This window comes from Salvelinus namaycush, chromosome 4 (genome assembly GCF_016432855.1).
Source record: "Salvelinus namaycush isolate Seneca chromosome 4, SaNama_1.0, whole genome shotgun sequence".
NCBI lineage: Eukaryota > Metazoa > Chordata > Actinopteri > Salmoniformes > Salmonidae > Salvelinus > Salvelinus namaycush.
This window is the reverse complement of record NC_052310.1, coordinates 19,505,871-19,530,305: the sequence shown is the minus strand read 5'-3', so window position 1 is coordinate 19,530,305 and position 24,435 is coordinate 19,505,871. Positions and strand designations below refer to the sequence as shown.

Below are 24,435 nucleotides of genomic sequence, written 5' to 3'. Positions count from 1 at the left end.
CCTGGCACCACACTGCCAGGTCCCTGACCTTCTCCCTATAGGCTGTCTCATCGTTGACGGTGATCAGGACTACTACCGTTGTGTCTTCAGAAAACTTGATGATGGTGTTGCAGGCATGCGTGGCCACACAGTCGTGGTGAACAGGGAGTACAGGGGGTGTCTGGGATGATGGTGTTGATGTGACCAGCCTTTCAAAGCATTTCATGGTTACAGATGTGAGTGCTACAGGACGATAGTCGTTTAGGTGGGTTACCTTTGAGTTCTTAGGAACAGGGACAATGGTGGTCTGTTTGAAACATGTTGGGATTACAGACTGGGACAAGGAGATGTTAAAAATGTCCGTGAAGACACTTGCCAGCTGGTCTGTGTATGCTCTGAGAATGAGCCCTGGTATTCCGTCTGGCCCAGCAGCCTTGCGAGTGTTAATCTGTTTAAAAGTCTTACACACATCTGCCACAGAGAGCGAGATCACATAGTTGTCCGGTACAGCAGGGGCGCTCATTCTTGGCTCAGTGTTGTTTGCCTCGAAGCGAGTATAGAAGGCATTCAGCTCGTCTGGGAGGTTTGCGTCACTGGGCAACTCACGGCTGGATTTCCCTTTGTTATCCATAATAGTCTGCAAACCCTTCCAGATCCGACAAGCATCTTAGCCGGTGTAGTAGGATTCTATTTTAGTCCTATATTGATTTTTTCCATGTTTGAGAGCCTGTCGGCGGTCGTAGCAGGCTATCTTGTAAGTGTTCATGTCTGTGTATTGTTCCTTGAAAATGTATAGCTCTAGCATTTAGCCCGGCGAGGATACTGCCTGTAATTCATGGATTCTGGTTAGGATACGTATGTACGGTTACTGTGGGGACGATGTCATTGATGCACTTATTGATGAAGCCCGTGACTGATGTGGTAAACTCCTCAATGCTATCGGATGAATCCCTGAACATATTCCAGTCTGTGCTAGTGAAGCCGTCTTGTAGCTTAGCATCCGATTCGTCGAACCACTTCCGTACTGAGCATGTCACTGGTACTTCCTGTTTGAGTTTTTGCTTGTAAACAGGAAGCAGGAGGATGGAGTCATGGTCTGATTTTCCAAAGGGAGGGCAAGGGAGGGCCTTGTATGCTCGTTGAGTGCCTGCTTAGTGCCATTCTCATTTCGTGGTGGAATGTAGACAGCAGTGATGATTAGAGATGAAAACTCTCTTGGTAGATAAAAAGGTACGCAATTTACCATAAGGTATTCTAGTTCAGGTGAGCAAAAGCTTGTGACTTCCTTCACACTTTAAGCAGCACACCAGTTGTTGTTTACAAGGAGGAACACCCCTTTGGTTTTGCCCGAGTCTGCTGTCTAGGCGCAAACGAGGCATGGAGAAACACTTGAGTTTTATGTCTATATCACCCATCAGCCAAATTTCTGAAAAGGATAGAATATTACAACTTTTCACGTCCCATTGGTAGGAAACTCTCAAACGAAGCTCATCCATCTTGATCTCAAGTCGACCATCTCCGTCAGCACCATCTCAACCAGTTCTTATTGTAAACTGACATTATGATGTCATTTCAATTAGCCTTACCCGTTGGGTTGCCACAACCAAGAAGACATACATTGAAATGCAAGACGTTTCCAATCTCAGATAGCAACAGCTGTAAGGTACTGTACCTGTCTGTCTGATTCTCTGGCAGGGGAATGTGGCAGTCGGGGGGTGGAATGTCCAGAGCTGGGGGGTGAAGGGGAGGCAAGGGTGGAGGAGGTGAGGGAGGGGGTCATGTAGCCCCTCCCCACGCTGTCCCTGGCCCCACCCAGTGAGGACGGGGGGAGAGGAGAGGAGTCCAGGGCCACGCTGCTCACCCGGCTCTCAATCTCCTCCGCCCTCAGCTCAGTGCTCTCCTTCTCCTCCTGGATCAGCCTGAGAGGAGATGGGGAAACAGAGAGTAAAAGAGAAAGGGGAGGAGAGGAAGAGAGATGAGATGGAGGAAGCGAGTGGAGGTCAGTGGAAAAGTGAGGAAAGGAGAAGAGAGAGGAAGAAAACAGAGCGAGAGGAGTTAAGGAGAGGAGAGGGTACAAAAAGAGGAACATAACTCAGTTTAGCATTTTACTCCTAAACTGAGGATAGCCGCAATGAGATGAGGAATAAATGTTTGTGGTATCAAAATCAAATCAAATTGTATTTGTCACATGCGTCGAATACAACAGGTGTAGTAGACCTTACAGTGAAATGCTTACTTACAAGCCCTTAACCAACATTGCAGTTCAATAAATAGAGGTAAGAAAATATTTACTAAATAAACCAAGTGAAAAAAAATAATTATAATCTAACCAAAAAGTAACACAATAAAATGACATAACAATAACGAGGCTATATACAGGGGGTCCCGGTACCGAGTCAATGTGCGGGGGTACAGGATAGTCGAGGTCATTTGTAAAGTTTTGTCGTGCCCTCTTCACAACTGTCTTGGTGTGTTTGGACCATGATAGTTCGTTGGTGATGTGGACACCTTAATAATATGCTTGTGGAATAAACCTCTGGATTGAGTAAAGCAAAGGAGGTGTGAGTCTTTCATTCTGTATCTGCGGTATTCACTCCTGGTTTGGACAAAGCAAAGGCAGAGGTCAATTTTAGGTATGTGTTTTTGTATGTGGAATTGACCTCAGGATCACCCATTGAATGGGAACAGAAGATATTTCATATGTGGCAAAAGGGGGTTATTGTGATTTGTATACAATGTGTTAATCTCATGCTGTTATCCGGCCCCTATGCTGTGTGAACCTAACTCATGTTAGGTTGCCTCTGATTATCTGAACGGGCGCACCTGCTTGGATCCCCTCGCCACCATGGCCTTTTTCATATTTTTATTTATTTATATATATATTTTGTTTGCCTTCACCTCCCTTATCTCACCTCACTTGCTCACATTGTATATAGACTTATTTTTCACTGTATTATTGACTGTATGTTTGTTTTACTCCATGTGTAACTATGTGTTGTTGTATGTGTCGAACTGCTTTGCTTTATCTTGGCCAGGTCGCAATTGTAAATGAGAACGTGTTCTCAACTTGCCTACCTGGTTAAATAAAGGTGAAATAAAATAAATAATGAGGGAAGGACACACCTTTCTTGCTCTCTCCTCCCGCACTCGTTACAACATCAAACGCTACCGCAACAGCCACAGCCAGTTAACTACCAATCGAACAGAACCAGCGGCGAAGCAAGCACGGACGAGAGGCAGACGGAAAGAAGCAGACAGAAAGAAGCAGATGGTGGGCACGTATAGGCGCAACACCACGCTCACTGGGAGTTCGACAGGGTCCATCGACTACTGGGAATCTGGTGAGCTTGTCCAAACATTGTGTGTGTTGAAGTGTGGAGGCGAACATAATTGAAGAAGACGAGGCCAGGAATTGCTGTGGTAGCTTACTAGTAGATGGTGGTAGAATTACTGGTGTGTGTGTGCTTGTGTCTTCTTGACTAGTGGAGCGAGTTTGGGTTTTAGATGGAGTTATTATTGTAATTATGTCCCGTCGTTGTGGCACCCCCTATTTTGATTTGGTTTAGTCCTTGGACATATCACTTCGCTATTGTTCCTGATGATTTAACATAGACTGACAGACAGAGTTATTCAGTGATTCAGACGTCAAACTGTCACCAGTTCTGTCTTGCAGTTCTTATGAGGACGTTGTGGGTGGCCTTGACGCAACTCTCCTAGAACTCGGAACTTTCGCCATGGCCCGTTCCTCGAGTGCACTAATGCTAATCTGCACTACGGGCCTGCCTGACAGTGGTATTGTCAACAAGGATTGAATACTATTGTGTATTTTATCTTCATTGGTAAAGGAAAAATTATGAGATGAACAATAAAACAATCATTTTAAATGTTGTCCATAATAAATATCAGAATGTTATTCAAATCAAATCAAATCAAATTTTATTTGTCACATACACATGGTTAGCAGATGTTAATGCGAGTGTAGCGAAATGCTTGTGCTTCTAGCTCCGACAATGCAGTAATAACCAACAAGTAATCTAACCTAACAATTCCACAACTACTACCTTATACACACAAGTGTAAAGGGATAAAGAATATGTACATAAAGATATATGAATGAGTGATGGTACAGAACGGCATAGGCAAGATGCAGTAGATGGTATAGAGTACAGTATATACATATGAGATGAGTAATGTAGGGTATGTAAACATAGAGTGGCATAGTTTAATAAAGTGGCTAGTGATACATGTATTACATAAAGATGGCAAGATGCAGTAGATGATATAGAGTACAGTATATACATATACATATGAGATGAGTAATGTAGGGTATGTAAACATTATATTAAGTGGCATTGTTTAAAGTGGCTAGTGATACATTTTTACATAATTTCCATCAATTCCCATTATTAAAGTGGCTGGAGTTGAGTCAGTATGTTGGCAGCGGCCACTAAATGTTAGTGGTGGCTGTTTAACAGTCTGATGGCCTTGAGATAGAAGCTGTTTTTCAGTCTCTCGGTCCCTGCTTTGATGCACCTGTACTGACCTCGCCTTCTGGATGATAGCGGGGTGAACAGGCAGTGGCTCGGGTGGTTGTTGTCCTTGATGATCGTTATGGCCTTCCTGTGACATCGGGTGGTGTAGGTGTCCTGGAGGGCACGTAGTTTGCCCCCGGTGATGCGTTGTGCAGACCTCACTACCCTCTGGAGAGCCTTACGGTTGTGGGCGGAGCAGTTGCCGTACCAGGCGGTGATACAGCCCGACGGGATGCTCTCGATTGTGCATCTGTAGAAGTTTGTGAGTGCTTTTGGTGACAAGCCGAATTTCTTCAGCCTCCTGAGGTTGAAGAGGCGCTGCTGCGCCTTCTTCACAACGCTGTCTGTGTGGGTGGACCAATTCAGTTTGTCCGTGATGTGTACACCGAGGAACTTAAAACTTTCCACCTTCTCCACTACTGTCCCGTCGATGTGGATAGGGGGGTGCTCCCTCTGCTGTTTCCTGAAGTCTACAATCATCTCCTTTGTTTTGTTGACGTTGAGTGTGAGGTTATTTTCCTGACACCACACTCCAAAGGCCCTCACCTCCTCCCTGTAGGCCGTCTCATCGTTGTTGGTAATCAAGCCTACCACTGTAGTGTCGTCCGCAAACTTGATGATTGAGTTGGAGGCGTGCATGGCCACGCAGTCGTGGGTCAACAGGGAGTACAGGAGAGGGCTCAGAACGCACCCTTGTGGGGCCCCAATGTTGAGGATCAGCGGGGTGGAGATGTTGTTACCTACCCTCACCACCTGGGGGCGGCCCGTCAGGAAGTCCAGGACCCAGTTGCACAGGGCGGGGTCGAGATCCAGGGTCTCGAGCTTGATGACGAGTTTGGAGGGTACTATGGTGTTAAATGCTGAGCTGTAGTCGATGAACAGCATTCTCACATAGGTATTCCTCTTGTCCAGATGGGTTAGGGCAATGTGCAGTGTGGTTGCGATTGCGTCGTCTGTGGACCTATTGGGTCGGTAAACAAATTGGAGTGGGTCTAGGGTGTCAGGTAGGGTGGAGGTGATATGGTCCTTGACTAGTCTCTCAAAGCACTTCATGATGACTAGTCTCTCAAAGCACTTCATGATGACGGAAGTGAGTGCTACGGGGCGGTAGTCGTTTAGCTCAGTTACCTTAGCTTTCTTGGGAACAGGAACAATGGTGGCCCTCCTGAAGCATGTGGGAACAGCAGACTGGGATAGGATTGATTGATTGAATATGTCCTTAAACACACCAGCCAGCTGGTCTGCGCATGTTCTGAGGACGCGGCTGGGAATGCCGTCTGGGCCTGCAGCCTTGCGAGGGATAACACGTTTAAATGTTTTACTCACCTCGGCTGCGGTGGAGAGCCCGCAGGTTTTGGTAGCGGGCCGTGTCAGTGGCACTGTATTGTCCTCAAAGCGAAAAAAGTTATTTAGTCTGTCTGGGAGCAAGACATTCTGGTCCGCGACGGGGCTGGTTTTCTTTTTGTAATCCGTGATTGACTGTAGACCCTGCCACATACCTCTTGTGTCTGAGCTGTTGAATTGCGACTCCACTTTGTCTCTATACTGGCACTTAGCTTGTTTGATTGCCTTGCGGAGGGAATAGCTACACTGTTTGTATTCGGTCATGTTTCCGGTCACCTTGCCACCTTGCCCTATTCCAGTCTCAGCTTCTTCACTGGGTGAGCAGTGTGAGCATCCACCTATTTTAGGAACTTGTATTGTTATTGTAGCTATGTCTACACTTACATTTACATTTTAGTCATTTAGCAGATGCTCTTATCCAGAGCGACTTGCAATTAGTGCATTCATCTTAAGATAGCTAGGTGAGACAACAACACATCACAATCGTGTCAAGTACATTTTCCCTCAACAAAGTGTTTATCAGCAAAGTCAGTGCTATTGGGAAAAGAGAAGTGATTTTTTGTTTAAAAAAATGTGTGCCACGACAGAGAAGGGGCTTTGACTGGGCTGAGAGGGAGCTGCCCTACCCGAGGGGTGGGAGGGCCAAGAGAACAGAGGTGGCGGAACGGAGTGCTCGAATTGGGATATAGGGTTTGAGCATAGCCTGAATGTAAGGAGGTGCAGTTGCCCCTGCTGCTCCGTAGGCAAGCAGCAGGGTATTGAAGATGATGCGAGCTTCAACTGGAAGCCAGTGGAGTGTGCGGAGAAGCGAGTCACCGCTTTGATGTTTGCAGAGAACGACAAGGGTGTTGTCCAGGGTCACACCAAGTTTCTTTGCACTCGGTGAGGGGAAAACTGTGGAGGTGTCAACTGTGATGAACAGGTCTTGGAGCGGGTTTGCCTTTCCTGGGAGGAAAAGCAGCTCTGTTTTGTCAAGGTTGAGCTTAAGGTGGTGGGCCGACATCTAAGCTGAGGTGTCTGCCAGGCACAGAGAGATGCGTGTCGCCACCTGGGTGTCAGAAGGGGGAAGGCGGAAAGTAATTGAGTATCATCCTCATAGCAATGATAGGAGAGACCACGTGAGGATATGACAGAGCCGAGTGACATTGTGTAAAGAGGAGAGGGCCTAGACCTTAGCCCTGGGGGACGCCAGTAGTGAGACCATGTGGTGCAGATGCAGATCCTCTCCATGCCAACTGATAGGAGCAACCTGCCAGGTAGGATGCAATCCAGGAGTGTGCAGAGCCTGAGACGGCCAACCCTGAGAGGGGAGAGGATGATCTTATGGATAACAGCGGATAGATATAGGAGGATGAGAACAGAGGCGAGAGAGTCAGCTTTGCCAGAGCGCAGAGCCTCTGTGTCATAGAGGAGAGGGGTCTCAGTTGAGTGAGCCCGTTAGGGTCAAGAAGATCGTTCTGAGAGATTTGGTCAGAGACAGCACAGCACGTTCAAGTGTTTTGGAAAGAAAAGAAAGAAGAGTGGCCGGGTCTGTAGTTTTTGAGAAGGGGAGTGACTCTGACCATCTTGAAGTCCGAGGGGACTCAGCCAGTGTTCAGGGATTAGTTGATGAGGGAAGTGAGGAATGGGAGAAGGTCTCCAGAGATGGTCTGGAGAAGGGAGGAGGGGTGGGGCGTCGGGCGGCCGGACATCATTAATCGCAGTTCTGCGTGTGGGGGACCAATCCGTAGGCTTCGTGAAAAAGGAACGGATGTCGTCAGCCTTTTTTTCAAAGTCTTTGACAAAGTCGTTCGCAGAGAGGCAGGAGGGTGGGCAAGGAGGTGGAAGATTGAGGAGGGAGGAGAAAGTGGAGGGCAAGGAGGTGGAAGATTGAGGAGGGAGGAGAAAGTGGAGAAGAGTTTCTCAGGGTTGGGGGCAGAAGCTTGAAATGTAGAGTGATAGAAAGTGGCTTTAGCAGCGGATACAGAGGAAGAGAAGGTAGAGAGCAGGGAGTTGGGGGGATGATAAGTCCTTCGGAAGTTTAATTTTCCTCCATTTCCACTCAGCTGCCCGAAGCCCTGTTCTGTAAGCACGCAGTGATAACCATCTGGGTGAGGGCTGAGTGTGTAGGGTTGGAGGAAATCAAGTAGTGATCAGAAATTTGGGGGGTTGCAGTGAGATTAGTAAGCGAACAGCCTCTAGTGAAGATGAGGTCAAGCGTATTGCCTGCCTTGTGAGTGAGAGGTGACCGGGAAAGGGTGAGGTCAAAAGAGGACAGGAGTGGAAAGAAACGGGTGGAAAGAAATGAACTGAAGTCAGGCGTTGGGAGGTTAATGTCAGCCAGTACAATGAGTGGTGAGCCATCGTCGGGAAATGAGCTTATCAAGGTGTCAATCTCATTGAGGAACTCTCCAAGGGCACCTGGTGGGCGATAGATGACAACAATGTTAAGCTTGAGTGGACAAGTGACAATGACAGCATGGAATTCAAATGAGGAGATGGACAGATGAAAGAGGAAGAGAAAATCTCCACTTAGGAGAAATGAGTAGCCTTGTGCCACCACCCTGACGACCAGATGCCCTCGAACTATGACAGAACACAGAGACGACGAGAGAGCAGCTGGAGTAGCAGTGTTCTCTGGGGAAACCCACGTCTCAGTCGGGGACAAAAAAGTGTAGGGACTGAAGGGCAACATGGGCTTAGATGAACTCAGCCTTATTGGCCGTAGATCGGCAGTTCCAAACGCTACCAGCGACCCAGAATTCCACATGGGTTGTGCGTGCAGGGTACGCTAAACTAGAAGGGTTGCGGGAATAGGGTGGGGAGCGTCTGTAAAACCTACAGGGCGAGGAGTGAACTGGGATGGGAAACGCACACATACTTGCCAAAGCTACAAAATGAGATCATCAGAAAATAACTAGTTAAGATACTCAAGTGAGAGAGTAGTGTGATTGACTGGTTAGGCAGAGCTCCCCAGGCTCTGGTTTGAACCTGGAGTGGCGTACACTACTTTTCTTTACTGCCTCACAAATCTTCTTTGGTATTTCTGAGGCATTTTTAGGTATGTTAAGAACTCAAACCCATTATTCCTGTTCGTGGTGTAGCTGAATACTTACTTGATCTCCTTGTTGATGGCCTCCAGTTGCTCCTGCAGCATGATGGCAAGGGTCTGTACGTCCGTCTGTCCGCTGGGCGAGAGCAGCTCCGAGCCAAACAGGGTCTCCCTGTCGTCCTCGTCATCTGAGCAGCCCCCCTCGACTCCCCCCTCGAACCCGGGACCCAGCATGTTGCCACTGTCCCACTCTCCATACTGTAGAGCGACCGGGGAGGAGAGAGAGAGAAACAGAGAGAGAGAGAAACAGAGAGAGGAGGGAGACAGAGAGAAAGGAAGTATGAGAGAATTAAGCGAAAGGGAAAAAGTAGAGATGATTAAATGAAAGGTTGCCTCGTCAAGTTTTTCCTACAGGCAGTCCAACATGACTTGGAATGCCGTTCGCTACTTTTATCCTCGCGTATCAAGTCACAACACAAACAAAATGGCCCCCATGTGTAGGAGTGGGGGCCATTTTGGGGGCCACCACCCAGGGAGCCACCACCCAGGGAGCTAGCCTGATCCTATACTGTACGTTGTGGGACAGAAGTTACGAGTTGAAACCCTGATGAAGACAGCATAGCTGTCTAAACGTTGGTATTTATATATTTTTTTGCATTGGAGCCATAAGAGTGCGCACCATTTCTTTTGTTTTCTTTTCGGAGGTTGGCTATAGCCCTTACAGTATGGAACCAGGCCACCAGGGAGCTACAGTCCTGTAGGTAGTTGATGAGATCCTCACCTTGTTGCTGTCATCCCTGGGGGGAGCCCATCGGCCGCGGTGTGCCCTCCGGACCACCACGCCACTGGAGGAGCTGCCGTAGCCGGCTGGGAGGGAGCCACCACCCTGGGGGTAACGGAGCTCTGAGGCACTCCCTGGAAGAGATCTTCGAAAAAGGGTGGAGGGAAGTGAGCTCACGTTGCTCGTCCTACAGAGTTTGTGAGATTTTATGAGATGAGAAAATAAAATTGCTTTATTCGTTGTAGCACATTTTTTCTGAATGTATTGCCGCCATTTCCTGAATAAAATTCACTTTTTTAATGAAAGAATATTTCAAATATTCAAACAAATTGAGTTATTGTGACATTTGATCCTTAATCACAACAATGGTTTATTCGTTACATTCACAACATTAGAACAAAAATCTAATTCTACATCAACTGACAGAAAGTTGGAATAACAACGTAAACTTAAAATCAACTCTTTGTCCTGTTCGTCTCTTTGCTAAATATAAAACAAACATTTAGAAAGTCTATTTTATGAAGGGTAAAGTGTTCGTTTTCCCTCGAAAGGGAGAACAAATGTGTTAATTTGATGCTTTTATAAAATGTATTTATAAATACCCTTGAAGCTCCATTGTGGCTAACCTGGAATAGGAAGAGCCAGGCCTGCCCCTCAGTTGATCCAGCTCCAGCTGAATCCTCTCCAGCTCAGCTATGAGCTGGTCCTAGGAGAGAGAGACGGGAGCAGAGTACAGTACACGATGACATAATATTCCAGTAAAGAAAAGTTTCAACTTTTTTTTTACATGCATCTATTGCCCTATTAAAAGAACAAAAACAAAGCACGGATACAGCAGCAGGTAAGAATAACGAAAGAACAATTAATCACAAAATACTGTTGTCAGTGCAGAGCAGTGTGACTGGTCTCCAGTTGTCGCAGCGAAACACATAAACCCTTGCGATGATAAAGAGGAAGTTGCATATCGAGACAAGGGAGCACTCCAAAAAATTAGGGGTTCAACAAGGGTTCTTCGAAAATCCTCAGAGTTCTTCGAAGAACCTTAGGGTTCTTGGCACTGAAAATTGCCCCCAAAGGGATCTTCCAAGAACCCCATAGGTGGTGGGGTTCATCGAGGAACCTCCTTAGTTGGTGGGGGTTCTTGCAGGAACTTAACTGCCCAACTGAAACATGCAGGCACTTAACTGAAAAATGTAACGATCTCCTCAATTTAAGGTAAGTTTTGATCCCTTGTATGATCTAAATTCGTACTGTTTTATGATACCATTTATCTTTTCATATTTGTGAAAATCTTTCTAAAATGGACACAATTCAGTGGATATCAATCAACAAAAAGGTATGAATAGGTAGGCTATAACAATATGTTGAAGGCTAGCTGTATTGGGTGGCTAACTGCTCACTTTTGTGTCTGTGTCTGCAGGTAGAAGAGGAGGCATACAAAGGTATGTCAATTGGTATTGTCATGTTATGCAGATCACATTTACCATCCTCCTCCCTTACCCCTTCAATGAATATCCCATAGGCCTCTACATTATGGACAAGGTGTGTGTATGAAAACCATGATCAAAACAGTTTTTATCATTCACATTCACCACAGAAACCAAGGTATGAACACTGTCGAGTGCATGTTTTGTTAATCATCTGTGTAATTAAAACATGTTGGATTCACAGACTTCACCCTCCCTAAACCTCTGATGAATACAACACGAAACCTGTTCGATCAACATGCACTGCGAAATCATTCTGGCGATGGATACGGAGAACATCAACACATTAACATCAACACGCCAGAGGATATACCCATTGGACTTGGGTTTCTGCTGGGAGTTTACCTCATATTTGATATTTTAATTGCGCTTTGCCACTAAGATAAACATTGAGAACTAAAACATTGTGTTATTGTTGTGCGTATTAGTATTATTTATAATAATAACAGGGGAGGGGGTAGTTCAAAAATGAACCCCAAAAGGTTCATCAAAAGGTTCATTGAGGATCCATTAAAAGGAAGAACTTATAGGGGTTCCCCCACAGTTTCAATTTGAAGAACTCCCAAAAGATACTCCAGGAACCTTTTCTTTTTAGAGTGAGCATAAACTATCCACCCTATTATTCCAAAAGGGGTTTGCAACAGTCAGTGTATATCCCTAAAGGCAGTCCAAAGTCTTCGCAACAGTTTTAAATCGGTATAAAGTACAGCTGCTGTGCTCATCCCATGTATATACAGAAGTAAAGTACAGCAACAACATATATAATGAAATCTGACCGACTGGATACAATAAGGGGAAGATATGTACCTTGTTTGCTAGAAGATCATCTTGGATTTTCTTCATGTTTGCTAGCTCCTCTGACAGGGAATTCTAGATGAGGGGAGGAGGGATTGTGCCAAGTTGACTCATGTTTGCTGTTGATTACGTTGATTAAAAAAAGACTTACTGATCATTAATGGCAATTTTAGCTTAACTTAGCATATGATTAACAAAGCTTTATAGCACCTTCTCCTCGAGGGCAGCCATTCTCTCTTTGAGGTGAAGCTGCAGTCTCTCGTTGGACTCAGAGAGTAGCTTGTCCACCGTATCCGAGAGGCGTTTGTTGTGTTCGTCATTCATTTTCTCTCTCTGCCTTGCCTGAAACGTAGACAAAATGACACAGTGGGGGTCAAGGTAGAAAACACGATGTGAAGGGGAAAAAATTATAAAAAAGCAGAACCGACTGTTTGGTTTCGGGTAGCAAGAAGAGTTCAAACAGTTCACAAAGACAGGATTGGGTTTTAATTGATTGGCCAAAACGGAGGGTAAGGAACACAATGTAACACTTCACCAATTATAGCCGGCATAATGCGTCGTAACTTGTCAGAAGCCCACATGAGACTTAGTAAAAGGCAAGTGTACAAACAAATAGTGCATTATTACCCTCTGCAATGCCTGATTTTTCTCTTCAAGTTGTGCCTCCATCTGTCGTAGTCGCTCCTCAAAGTTCCCATGGCGCTCCTCTGCCTAAAAAGAAAAGCGAGAGAAAGTGTCTGTACATGGGATCAAACATAAACTCAGACTAACACATTGAAAGATAGATTGGCTGCCAATAGGAGGACAACTCAGGTCATACAGACGGAGAGACGGACAGTTGGACAGACGGACAGACAGACAGACAGACAGACAGACGGGCGGGACAGAGGAACAGACAGGAAACACGGGAGACCGACAAACTGAAAGAGAGACGGACGCGTTCAGGTAGAATGTGGAAAAGAGACGGACGGACACCCAAACAGTTTCACGGACAGACAGTTCAGATCCACACTTGAAAACAGAATCAAGACAGTGAACGCAGACATCCCGTACACTACAGTACCTTGTTGAGGGCAGCCACTCTCTGGGCGAGCTGGGCCTCGATCTCAGGCAGTGTCTCGGCCCTCTGCAGGGTCTGCTGGAGCTTCTGCTTGGCGTCATCCAGACGCTCCTGGAGCTGCCTGTTCTTCTCCTCACTCTGACAACACAGAGGAAGAGAGAAGGGAAGAGAGCGGATGAAGTCTGAGATATTTTGATACACTCGACTAAAATCCAAGTCTGAGCCCGAGGGCCGATTTTCTGCACCCGGATTAAGCCTTGCCCTGGACTAACACACACTGTCAATGGAGATTCTCCATTCAGAATGATTTACCTGTCTAAGATAAATCTAGGTCCAGGAAATAAGAATCAGGCTCTAAGTATTAAAAGACGCTACTCTGGATATAACCTATCCATTTGTACAGGGTTACTGTACATCTATGTAAGCCACGCTCGTAGTCGTTCGTTAACCAATTACCTGTCTGTGCAGTGACTCCTTGCTGGCCAGCTCATTCTCCAGCTTGTCTTTGATGTCATGTAGAGAGGTTGCTTCCCTCTGAGCACTGAGGTACCTGCAAACAACATGGACACATTGTTAGCAAGGGGGGGGGGAAGGAGGATATTATCAACGATGAACGTCGGTCAAGATGACCGGCAGCGAGCACTGTAAACGCAAAAGCTATTTGGCACGAAAGGAACGTAAACGCTTTTCACCAATATAAAGGCGCCTAAATGATGTTTAAGTGCGTTTATGCTACACTACATCCCTGACCATTAGTTATGAACTTCCACCCTTCACAGCATGTAGACACAAGCCAACTCTTGCAGTGCGCTGAAACAATTGAAAATGCCCAAACAGTGAGATAAAACAGTGAGATAAAGAGGTAATCTGCGAGGTACAGGTGTTGTGACACCTTGGTGACAACTTTTCAGATAACGAGGAAAACACCTGGTAGTTTGGCACCATAGTCCCGGGTGTTAAAAAGGGTGTTAAAAAGGGTGTTAAAAAGAGGGTTACCTGCGCTCTAATGTAGTGATCCTCTCCTCCATATCCTCCCTTTGGCACAGAGCCTGAATGATGCAGAGACATAGTGAAGCATGTTTAAATCACCCAAAGAAACACATCAATTATACATGGCACACTGTAACACTCATCAAATGGCAAGCTAAACATCTAACAGGGGAATGTGCACATTCAGAATTGACTACTGATTGACTATTCACTATCACATGTGTTCCGTCATTGTATACGTGCACAGCTCCTCTTGTCTATCACTTAGGGTTCTTCTTTGATATTCTATCCAAGAGAACTTTAGTATAGGTATCACAATATAGGCACGCATGTGCAATATAAGTAGCTAAATAGGCGTTTATTATGTATTATTAACCGTTTACTATTCAAGGAGCAATCTGGGATTGGCACAGTCATTTGTTTGAACTTTGAAATGAATAGCCATGATGAATATGACTCATAAATGCCTCTTTTCCCCAAATTCATACTAGGCATTCCAATGCTCTGTGCTTTGAGATATTTGCATTGGATGAACATAGTGGGATGGAACAGTCGCTGGAACAGAGAGGCCCGGGAGCTGATAGAATCTAAGTCAGGAGTGGGCAAACTACTGCCCGCGGGTCGCATTTTGCCCACCAGTCAATTATTATTATTTCGTTTTTTGGGGGGGAAATGATCCAGGCTACATTTGAACATCTAAAACTAAGTAGAGAGTATGTAGAAATTATAATGGACTTATTTACTTTGTAAATAACTTCTCTATTTCTGGCCCGCAAATCAATTTTGACAAAGAACCCCCCCCCCCCCCCCCCCCGTAGAATTTCATAATCCCGATGTGGCCCTCTAGCCAAAAAGTTTGCCCACCCCTGATCTAAGGCCTTGGCCAAGAACAGATTGGCCTGACATACCTCCTTCACATCCCTCTGGAGCTTCTGATTGGCCTCCTCCGACTTCGTCACTTCCCTCCTGGCGGCTGCAAGCTGTTCCTCTATTTCCCCAACCTGACGTGGCATGAGGAAGAGCAATAAGATGGTTAAGGGATAATAAGGGACCCTAACAGAACAGAGGGCCTTCATGAGCGAAGACGTGAAGCACTGGTTTGGGCAGAGGCAGGTTTATGTTAGCTATATAGAAAAAGACTGTCATGTACTGTGTGGATTTTGCAGAACAGATGCAATGCTATGACTGTCCACAAGAGGGAAGAGGGGAACTGGTTTTAGCAATCTCCATACAACCCCCAACCGAATCTATTTTTCTTTATTGCTCTTCTCCCTCTTCTCTCTTTTTCACCCTTGTTCTCTCTCTCACTCCTCTCACTCTCTCTCTCACACACACTATTCTTGTGAATGGTTCATAACGATATAGGCTAGATTATGGATCATTATAAACTAGGCAATGCATACATATACCGTTACATGTAGGGCAGGCTACATTCTCTCTCTCTCTCTCTCTCTCTCTCTCTCTCTCTCTCTCTCTCTCTCTCTCTCTCTCTCTCTCTCTCTCTCTCTCTCTCTCTCTCTCTCTCTCTCTCTCTCTCTCTCTCTCTCTCTCTCTCTCTCTCTCTCTCTCTCTCTCTCTCTCTCTCTCTCTCTCTCTCTCTCAAACCCACCTGTCGACACATAAGGGCCAATCTTTCTTTCAGCTGGGAGAGCTCAGCTCTCTGCCGCTCTATCTCCGTTTCTCTCTGTCTGTCGATCTCACCGTCGTCCAATCCAGAGGAGGGTCCATTGGGTAGGCGCTGTTGTCACCGGGGAGATGGTATGGAGAAAAGGAGAGCGACGGGGAACAAGATGAATTAGACCCATCATCAGACTGTTGACCATAAAAGGGACAGACTAAAGAAGGAAAACGCATCATAACGACAATGATTTGCTAATGTTGTTGACTTTAGGACACTAACAAACACAAACACTGGACACGACACGCATGACTCCTCCCCTTACATCTTTCCCGCCGTCCAACCCTTGTTGTCGTCTTTTAATTTGGTCTCTTAAAGAGATCACCTGCAAGAGAGGCAAATGGTGAACAAAATATATTGAACGCATTTTCTTATTATCAAGAAATGGCCGCTATAACATGCTCTAACTAAAGATATGTATCCCGCATGGCTTTTACCTCTTGGGCGGATGCTTGTAGTTGATCCTCCAAAAGGGTCACTCTCTCAAGGGCCACGCGGAGTCGCTCTCGAACCTTACGGGCCAAACATAAGAAATGACTGAGAAACGCTGTGAAATGTGTCTGTATGGATCTTTTCCATCAAAGCAAAGAAAAGCGACTGTTGAGAGAAAGCTACAGTAGCTGCTTATGAGTTGGGATGGAGACCCCAAAATGGCAGCCTGGTCGCCCACCTTCTCATCCAAAGCCTTGTGGTGCTCAAACAGGGACTTGAGGGCCTTGAGGACCTCCACTTCACTAGAGACCCCCGCCGGGGACTGGGCCTGCCTCTTCACCACCGTCATCCTCAGACTGCGCTCGTGACGAGACACAAGACACTCCAGGTGCTCTAGTAACAACTGCGGGAGGAGAGAGCGATAAAGTGATTGAGGTCGAAGAAGAGAGATATATTATAGATTTATATTGTAAATATCCAAAATAAGCTTTGGCAATATGTACATTGTTACGTCATGCCAATAAAGCAAATTGAATTGAATTGAATTGAGAGAGAAAGAGAGAGGGGCAGAGAGGTAAGAGATGCAAGGATGGAGATGGAGAGAGGGGCAAAGTAAAAGGTAGAAAGACAAACAGAGTAGGAGATGGAGAGAAAGAGAAAGGAGAGGAAAAAGAAAGAAAAGGGAGGAGAGAGAAGGTAAGAGAGGCGGAGGAGGAGAGGGAGAGAGACAAGGAAAGGTGGCAGAAAGACCGAGGAAGATAGTTTAGAGGGAGTAGAGAGGGTTGGAAGAGCATAAGGTAGCAGAAAGAAACGGGGGAGAAAGGGGAAGGGGGAAAAAAAGGAGGGCAGGGGGATGGAAGGAGAAAATGTGAAAGTGAGTACTAGGGAGGAGAAGAACGAGTATTCGAGTCGATACCACAACTATGATGGGTGAGAAAGAACAAACACATCTGCTGTGAGAGTGCTAGTGAGTAAAATGGCCGATAAACATCTTACACGTGTGTTGTTTCTCTCCGCCTTGAGCTCAGCAATCTCCTCTTCCCTCTCCAGTAGCTGCTCCCGGCAAACATTCAGCTCCTTAGTCAGCACAGCAAACTCCTGCATAGCCCCCAAGCAACATAACATTCATGAACAATATGGGCGACCTGTAACATGCTCACATATTCACAATCAAAGTAGATGCAAAATGACAGGAAATATACTTTAATCTGCAAGGTGTGCAACCAACTCTGTAATCACTCACACGCACGCACGCACGCACGCACGCACGCACGCACGCACGCACGCACGCACACACACACACACACACACACACACACACACACACAGACACAGACACAGACACAGACACTATCAGTCTCAGGCTCATAACCTCCTCTGTGAACTGGCCTTCAAGGATTATATCACTGTGTTACACAATGATACTGCACTGAAATGCAATGGAGAGGTGCGAAACACTCACAGCATTGACGTGTCACTTACAGTGCTAACTGGAAACACACTGTCAACAACAGTGTGAGTCAAATGTATTGCCATCACAAGGTAATATAACATGCAACCATCGTTTAATTATTCCTTGTGATCACAAGCCTTCCGGGAAAAAAACATGATCTCTATTACTTGGAGGGGAAAAAACACCAACTTCAGCCTCATTTTGTAGGCACAAGGTTTAGAACCTTTGTTGTTGAGGCACAACAACCACTTGACTACCTTTAGACTAGAGGACTACAACAGCAACGTGTTACGCTGCAACACAAGCCATAGTAACAATTGCATTCGGAATGCAAATCGGAGATAAGAGAAGGGGGAGTATACAGATGGTGACACAGTAGGACCGTTGGCGCTCGGCCTTCTGGGATTGGTCCTTGTTTGGGTTAAAGCTCTGAATTTCACTTGGCATCTCCTCATTTCTTCTTATTCCATCTCTCTCTTATTCTCGCTGTCTGACTGTATGGTCATTGGATAGACTGTGGGCTCCATTCATTAGCACTCATATTTAAAGAGTAACATACAAACATACCCTTTATCACATGGTCCAATTGGTTGTCGTGTGCTATGTATACTGTACAGTTCACATACGTTTGTTTGTTTATTGTACGGAATGTGTGCTGTGTACGGAATGTGTGCTGTGTACTTATATATGAAACGTATTAGTTCCAATCTCAAATCACAGAACGGTATTGGGGTACTGTTCCACAATCTAGTTTTCACAATAAGCTGTGTGTGTGCCCAGGTAGAGGATAGGTTAACAAATATACGTTTCATCGAACCTGATTTAAATATGATCTTTTTGAGGGAGAATATACCCACTGAAGAAGATTAGCCTCCACCTACGGTGGCCATGAAGGTCAATCTAATGAAAAATATGAATATGGTACTACTGTATAATTCCCTATTAAGCTATTGCCAATAACTGTATGGTTATTACCGTGCTAAAAACAAAAACAAAAAAATCCCTCACTCTGAGATTTAAAATGGCTAAAAGAAAATGCTGAAACAACTAAGGGAGCAAAAAAGACAAAAAGGGAACACAAGCACAAATCCTCTCCATGTGTAAGCACAATACTAGTGTGGCTATTCTAAAGAGGCAGTAGTAGAATGAATGGATGTCCCTGTCTACAGCCTATAGTTTTTTCTCTACGTGGTGGATGGAGCACAGTGATCTGTCACTACAGGGACTTCTTTCGAGCCAGCTTGGCTCTGCAACTGACACATACACACGCACGTACGAACACAATCACACACACATGCGCACACACACACACACACACGCACGCACACGCGCACACACACACACACACACACACACACACACACACACACACACACACACACACACACACACACTTAGACATGCCAATCACACCCACATACTCACATGAACATATACTGACAGTACCCACACTCATACACTGATGTACTATACACAACCCCCCGTACTAGGCCTGGGTGATATACCGTTTATACCGTATACCGGGATATTTCAAAATACCGACGGGGTTGGTGGGTGCGTGCTACGCCACTGCTTCTAACTATAAGTTAAGTATATCTATAAGCAATCTAAGATCTAATAAATGATATCCAGCTCAGGCCTCCAGCTATGCATTTGGTTTGCTAACTTGCTAGCTAAGTGGCTAGATGTCAAGATCAAGCTTCTTGGTTAGAACAGAGACATGCAAACCCCCTCCTGGATCAAGATCCCTGTTACCTAAATTGTTTTTTGTTTCGTTTTTTTAAAGCGCACCCTTGTGTGCAAATTCGGGAATACATGGTACAGAAACGATATGACGGTATGAAAATCTGGATATCGCCCAACTGTACCCCATACACACCCAAACACAACTGCACCACACACACACACACACACACACACACACACACACACACACACACACACACACACACACACACACACACACACACACACACACACACACACACACACACACACACACATACACACACACTATACTGTACCTGTGGCAGGGCGATGGACAGCTGTCTCGAGAGGGAGTCCTTCTCGTGGCCCAGCTCTCTGAGGCGTAGCTGGGCCGTCCCAAGGCAGTCTTGGGTCTCTCTCAGGCTCTCCAACAGCCTCTCCCTCTCGGTTAGCATGTTGACCATCAGGGATTCCAGGTTCCCTGTGCTGCCCCCCTCGTCACCCCCGCCCCTGGATTCCCCTCGGCCACCGTAGCCCCCTCCCCCCATGGCCCCACCAGGGCCTGTCCCAGCCCCAACCCCAGGAGAGGAGGGGCCTCCTCCGCGCCCGTCCTCCGAAATGGTGGGCATCACCTCACACATCATCATGAGACTGGAGAGAGTGTGGTGGGCTCCGGGGAGAAAACGTCTATGTTAGGAGTGCTTGTTTACGCAAAAGCCCTGTGTGCAGGGGTTCCGTAGGTCAAAGTGCGTGTACGTGTGATTCGTGGACAGAATGTCAATCTGTTACCTCACTTGCATGCGAGCTTCTGTTTGAGCCTGTTAATCTCATCACTGAAATGACAGAGTGTAAAAAAGAGAAATCGTTGCTTTATTTCTTTGTCAAAAATAGCTTTCAACCAGTCGTGTTCAACGCTTCCTCTTCACTCTCTCTAATTTGATCTATTACCTTACTTATTTTCTCCAAAACAACACCAACAAATAGGCCTAGTGGATTTTTCTCTCTCACAGCTTTTTCTTACTGTGCAACAATCTGGGTTTTGTTGACCATGATGGAACTATGTGATCTTGAATGACCAAAGCAGTAAGGAAGTATCTATGGGAAACTGGGCTGTGGTTTGAGTCTAGGATTGGCTGAGGGTGAGGAAGGGGAGGGGCCGCAGGAGAGGAAGGCCCACCTTCCTACTCGGTCCACTGATTGGGTCTTCACAGCACCGGGAGCGATAGCTGAAAGAAATGAAGATAGACGAAGTGTCACACTAGGCCCACCTTAGTTAACACACTGTATACAACAATATAGAAGCTAGGCCAGTACTACTACTACTGTAAGACAATGGCACAAACAGAAACCTTGTACTGCAACTCTTTGTAAGTGTAGACAGATAATAACCCGAAATATGCAATTTAATGTACAGGGCATGGGTCGTGTTCAGCAGGGCACATGTTTTTAAATGTTTTGCAATGGAAAACAAAACAAACAGTGTTCTTATTGGACAAGTTCAGGTGGCACCTCCCCATTTCAAAATGTTTTCATCCTACTGAACATGGCCCTGTTATTGACAACATGCAGTAATGGCCCAAACACCTCAGGCTCAAGGAAGTGCGTGTCATACGTATTAGTGTATTCTCTGTGATGAACCGAGCCAAAACAAGACCGGAAGGCACCAAGCTTGTGGTTTTTTCCCCACTTCATTGTATATATAATAAACGCACAAATATGGAAAACCCGGTGCCAAATGACAATGAAAAATATTTTGGTTTCCAGCGAGATAGTCTTTCAACAAATTCGAATGGAACTGAAAGGGAGAAGAGCCATTGAAACGAAATGTGGAAGGCGGTGAACGGTTGGACGTTCTTGACTTTTGATTCCCTTAAATTTATTCTCAACCTTTCTGTATTATGAAATGTAAATGTGATGTAAGGTATTGTATTGATGTTAATCCCCAGTTTTTTTTTTATCCCAAAATGATCTAAATGAAGATTTAAAAAATAATAAAATAAACAAATATAGTCCATTAAATATGAAATAAAAGAGTGTTCAGGCTTTGTGACCACACGGACTTATGTAACGTAATCTAAAGGCAGTTCCAGAACCTCGCCTCTCCAGACCGGGGAGCACACACATGCTGGTTCTGTAGTCTTTTTGACAGAAACTAGTACTGGTACAGTAACAACAATGGGCTGTCCGGAAGACTACAACTCCCAGACTACAACTTCAAGCTTATTTCTCACACCTGTCCAGTTGGAGATAGGGCAAGTCAGGCCATCAGAACCATGAGTCAGTCTGGGTATCCACTTTAGCCAGCATTCCCTCCATGACCTGCCAGGAGGGTGATGTCTGGCTAACTGTAACCCACCCAGCACCTACTGCACCTGAGTTACTGCTGCTGCTATATCAGCCTCTTCCATCTCATCCGGGAGTGCTGAGGAGGACCACCAAGGCCCTCTGTCATGCAGTAGTCTCCAACCCTGGTCCTGGAGACCTACTGGATGTGCAGGCTTTTGTTCCAGCCCAGCAATGACACACCTGACTCAGCTCTGAGGTAGAGGAACTTAGTGATGCCCAGTGCACTGCCTGTAAAAAGGGACTAGAGAGACAGACTATAGAGATGGATATTTACAGTGACACATTGATAAGCAATGCAGAACACTGCCATAAGCTCCAAGCACAAACAGACTGGACAACCAGGCATATTGCCCTTTAGCCTCTGCACTTCAGGACCAGTACTAGACATGTCCCAAGTCAGGCTCCTCCACAAAATATCATCCCGATAGTAATGTAGCAGTACTTTCCTTATATTTGTGCGGTAGGCTATTCAAACATGTTAATGGCAATACAAATAGCCGACACAAGGATACAAGGGGCGACAAACCGCTCACGTTATTATATAGAGTCAAAGACAGTTGGACTTGTGATAATATTTCCATCATTTTTTTATAGCAAGAAAAGGACAATAGGGCCAACTGCTTAGCTAGTTGGTCATCTAGCACCATGTCTTTAATGCGCCTGACACACTGACTAATATGTCATGTGGACTAATATCATCAAAGAGTTACTAAATTATCTCTGTATACTATTTATCATCCTTCTTGTCATCATCCTCATTGTCCTCATAATCTCTGTCTACAACCCACAGCTCTCACATTGCTGGTTGTGGTTGTTCCCAGCCGAGAATAGTGAGTTATCTCATGGTTGCTCTCTATATGGCCAATTAGGAGCAGGCCCCCAATCTTGTACAGTATTAGGTTACTAAAATATAAGCTGTATACCAATGGGGGGTTAAGGGAAATATAAAATTATGGAGAGAGAGAGAGTGAGAGAGAGATGAGGAAGGAAGGAAAGAGCAAGACAGCAAAAACAGCAGACCATTGGGGCGGGGAGGAGTGTGGCTCCTGGCTTTCACTATTGCCGACAATGGAAGAAAGAGGGGCATGATCTGTTCAACATACATTTTACACTATATACACAGCAATTACACACACAGGGAAAAATATATATTTTACATTTTTACGCATTAATGATGACTGATATGGCGGTTGTTTGTCCTGTGTCACATTATCCACAATAGCGAATACAACATAGCCTCTTCCCATCCATCTCATACCACGAAACGCATCATTGGAATCAATAACTGATTTTTGGCAGCTAGGCAGACAGAATGAAAGAAACGAAAACCAATCAAACATGCCTTTAATCGCATCCCCGACGGTGTTTCAGTGCTGAAAATGACGCGTTTGGACATGATAGGCATAGATATACCTCAATTTCTGAATGTATGGAAGAAAAAATACGATTTGATAAAACACAAACAGCCCCAGACAACTACTACATTCGTATAAACGAATAGCCTCGACGCACTACCTGTATTTGTCCATGATTTTGAGACATGCCTATGTGCATAAAAACATCCGCAGTTTGCATTAAGATATCTCGATGGTTAACTCTCATCATGGCATAGGCTATAGGCTACTCGGTGTATGGACAACAGAAATACACAGAACGGGTTCGAAAATTGTATGTCACACATTTCGGATACAATTTAGTCCAGAGACAAACAAGAGACGAGAATGGTGATAAGAATATTCTTGGAATTGGTTGCTTCCTAAAGGTAGCATATAGGCTACGATTTTTTCGTTTATTATAGGCTTATAGTAAACTAGGTGATGCATATAACGGCTACATATGCTGTTAATTGTAGACAACATTATATTTATCTCTCTCTCGCTATCTCTCTCTCTCTCTCTAGGTATCACCTCACCTAACTGTATGCAAACGCAAAGGGAGCGAGCGCGCGCGCCCTAAATAAATCGCGGTGTGTGTTGCTAACGCACCTGTCAATGCCTGACATTCCGAGCATTGAATCGTTTATTTTATTTATTTCCCTCCCTCCAAAACGCTTTCCCCCTCCCTTCCTGACAATACAATAAACATAACTGGTTATCGGCTACACACAAACGCGCACACATTTTCACGGACTCATTTGGACCGTTACAATAACGCGTGCATATTTTCTCATTTCATGCCATAAAAAAATGGGTTGCGAGGAGTGGTGGAAGTTCCATCCTTACCACATTCATCACGCGACATCCATATTGTTCAAATCTGACGTTAAATATTCTTCGGATCCATCTCCGCTGATTTTGCCTCTCAAAAACCCGGATATATGGTTCCCCCCGTCTCTCTCCTTTCCACAAACGGCATAAGGGAGCGGGGAGCAACGCTACATCACCTTACCATAGCATCACCCTCTGTCGGATTGGAAGGTAATGGGTCTTAAAGAAACATTCTCTCAGCATTCTCCGCATCTCTCTGTGATTTACGCGCGCGGGCGCACACGCACGTACACACACACACACACAGGCCAAACAAACACCTGATTAATTATAGTCTACAGTAAATGGCTATGAGAGACAGCTAGGCCATGTTGACAGACAGACAAACTTAACCATCGTACATGGACCACACCATGCATAATGCATAATATGATAAGAACCTAACAAATGAAAGTGAACATGGTGTGCATTAGGCTAGTTAGCCTATAGTTTATAGCCCTTCTTAGACACTTCTAGACAGGTGATATACCTGTGTTCTGGTGTTACAAATGTGCACGATTTGACTGCACCAGATAAGTCATTGTTGGGATGGTGTTACCATATCAGAATTAGG

The 24,435-nt window shown here is 45.4% G+C and overlaps 1 protein-coding gene across 1 annotated transcript in view; it reads right to left on the bottom strand.

Moving 5' to 3' along the window:
- Positions 1-19,913, bottom strand: part of LOC120045768 (liprin-alpha-3-like) — a 44,717-nt gene extending 24,804 nt beyond the window's left edge. Inside the window, exons 1-17 of the mRNA XM_038990698.1 lie at positions 19,587-19,913; positions 17,106-17,207; positions 16,348-16,512; positions 16,115-16,189; positions 15,943-16,002; positions 15,609-15,737; positions 14,908-15,000; positions 14,006-14,058; positions 13,466-13,559; positions 13,013-13,147; positions 12,577-12,660; positions 12,160-12,291; positions 11,962-12,024; positions 10,294-10,373; positions 9,668-9,812; positions 8,951-9,144; positions 1,652-1,898 (exon numbers count right to left, since the gene is read on the bottom strand). Coding sequence (XP_038846626.1) covers positions 1,652-1,898; positions 8,951-9,144; positions 9,668-9,812; positions 10,294-10,373; positions 11,962-12,024; positions 12,160-12,291; positions 12,577-12,660; positions 13,013-13,147; positions 13,466-13,559; positions 14,006-14,058; positions 14,908-15,000; positions 15,609-15,737; positions 15,943-16,002; positions 16,115-16,189; positions 16,348-16,512; positions 17,106-17,207; positions 19,587-19,913 — 2,178 coding nt within the window. The remainder of the gene's footprint in view (positions 1-1,651; positions 1,899-8,950; positions 9,145-9,667; positions 9,813-10,293; positions 10,374-11,961; positions 12,025-12,159; positions 12,292-12,576; positions 12,661-13,012; positions 13,148-13,465; positions 13,560-14,005; positions 14,059-14,907; positions 15,001-15,608; positions 15,738-15,942; positions 16,003-16,114; positions 16,190-16,347; positions 16,513-17,105; positions 17,208-19,586) is intronic.
- Positions 19,914-24,435: the final 4,522 nt, after the last annotated feature.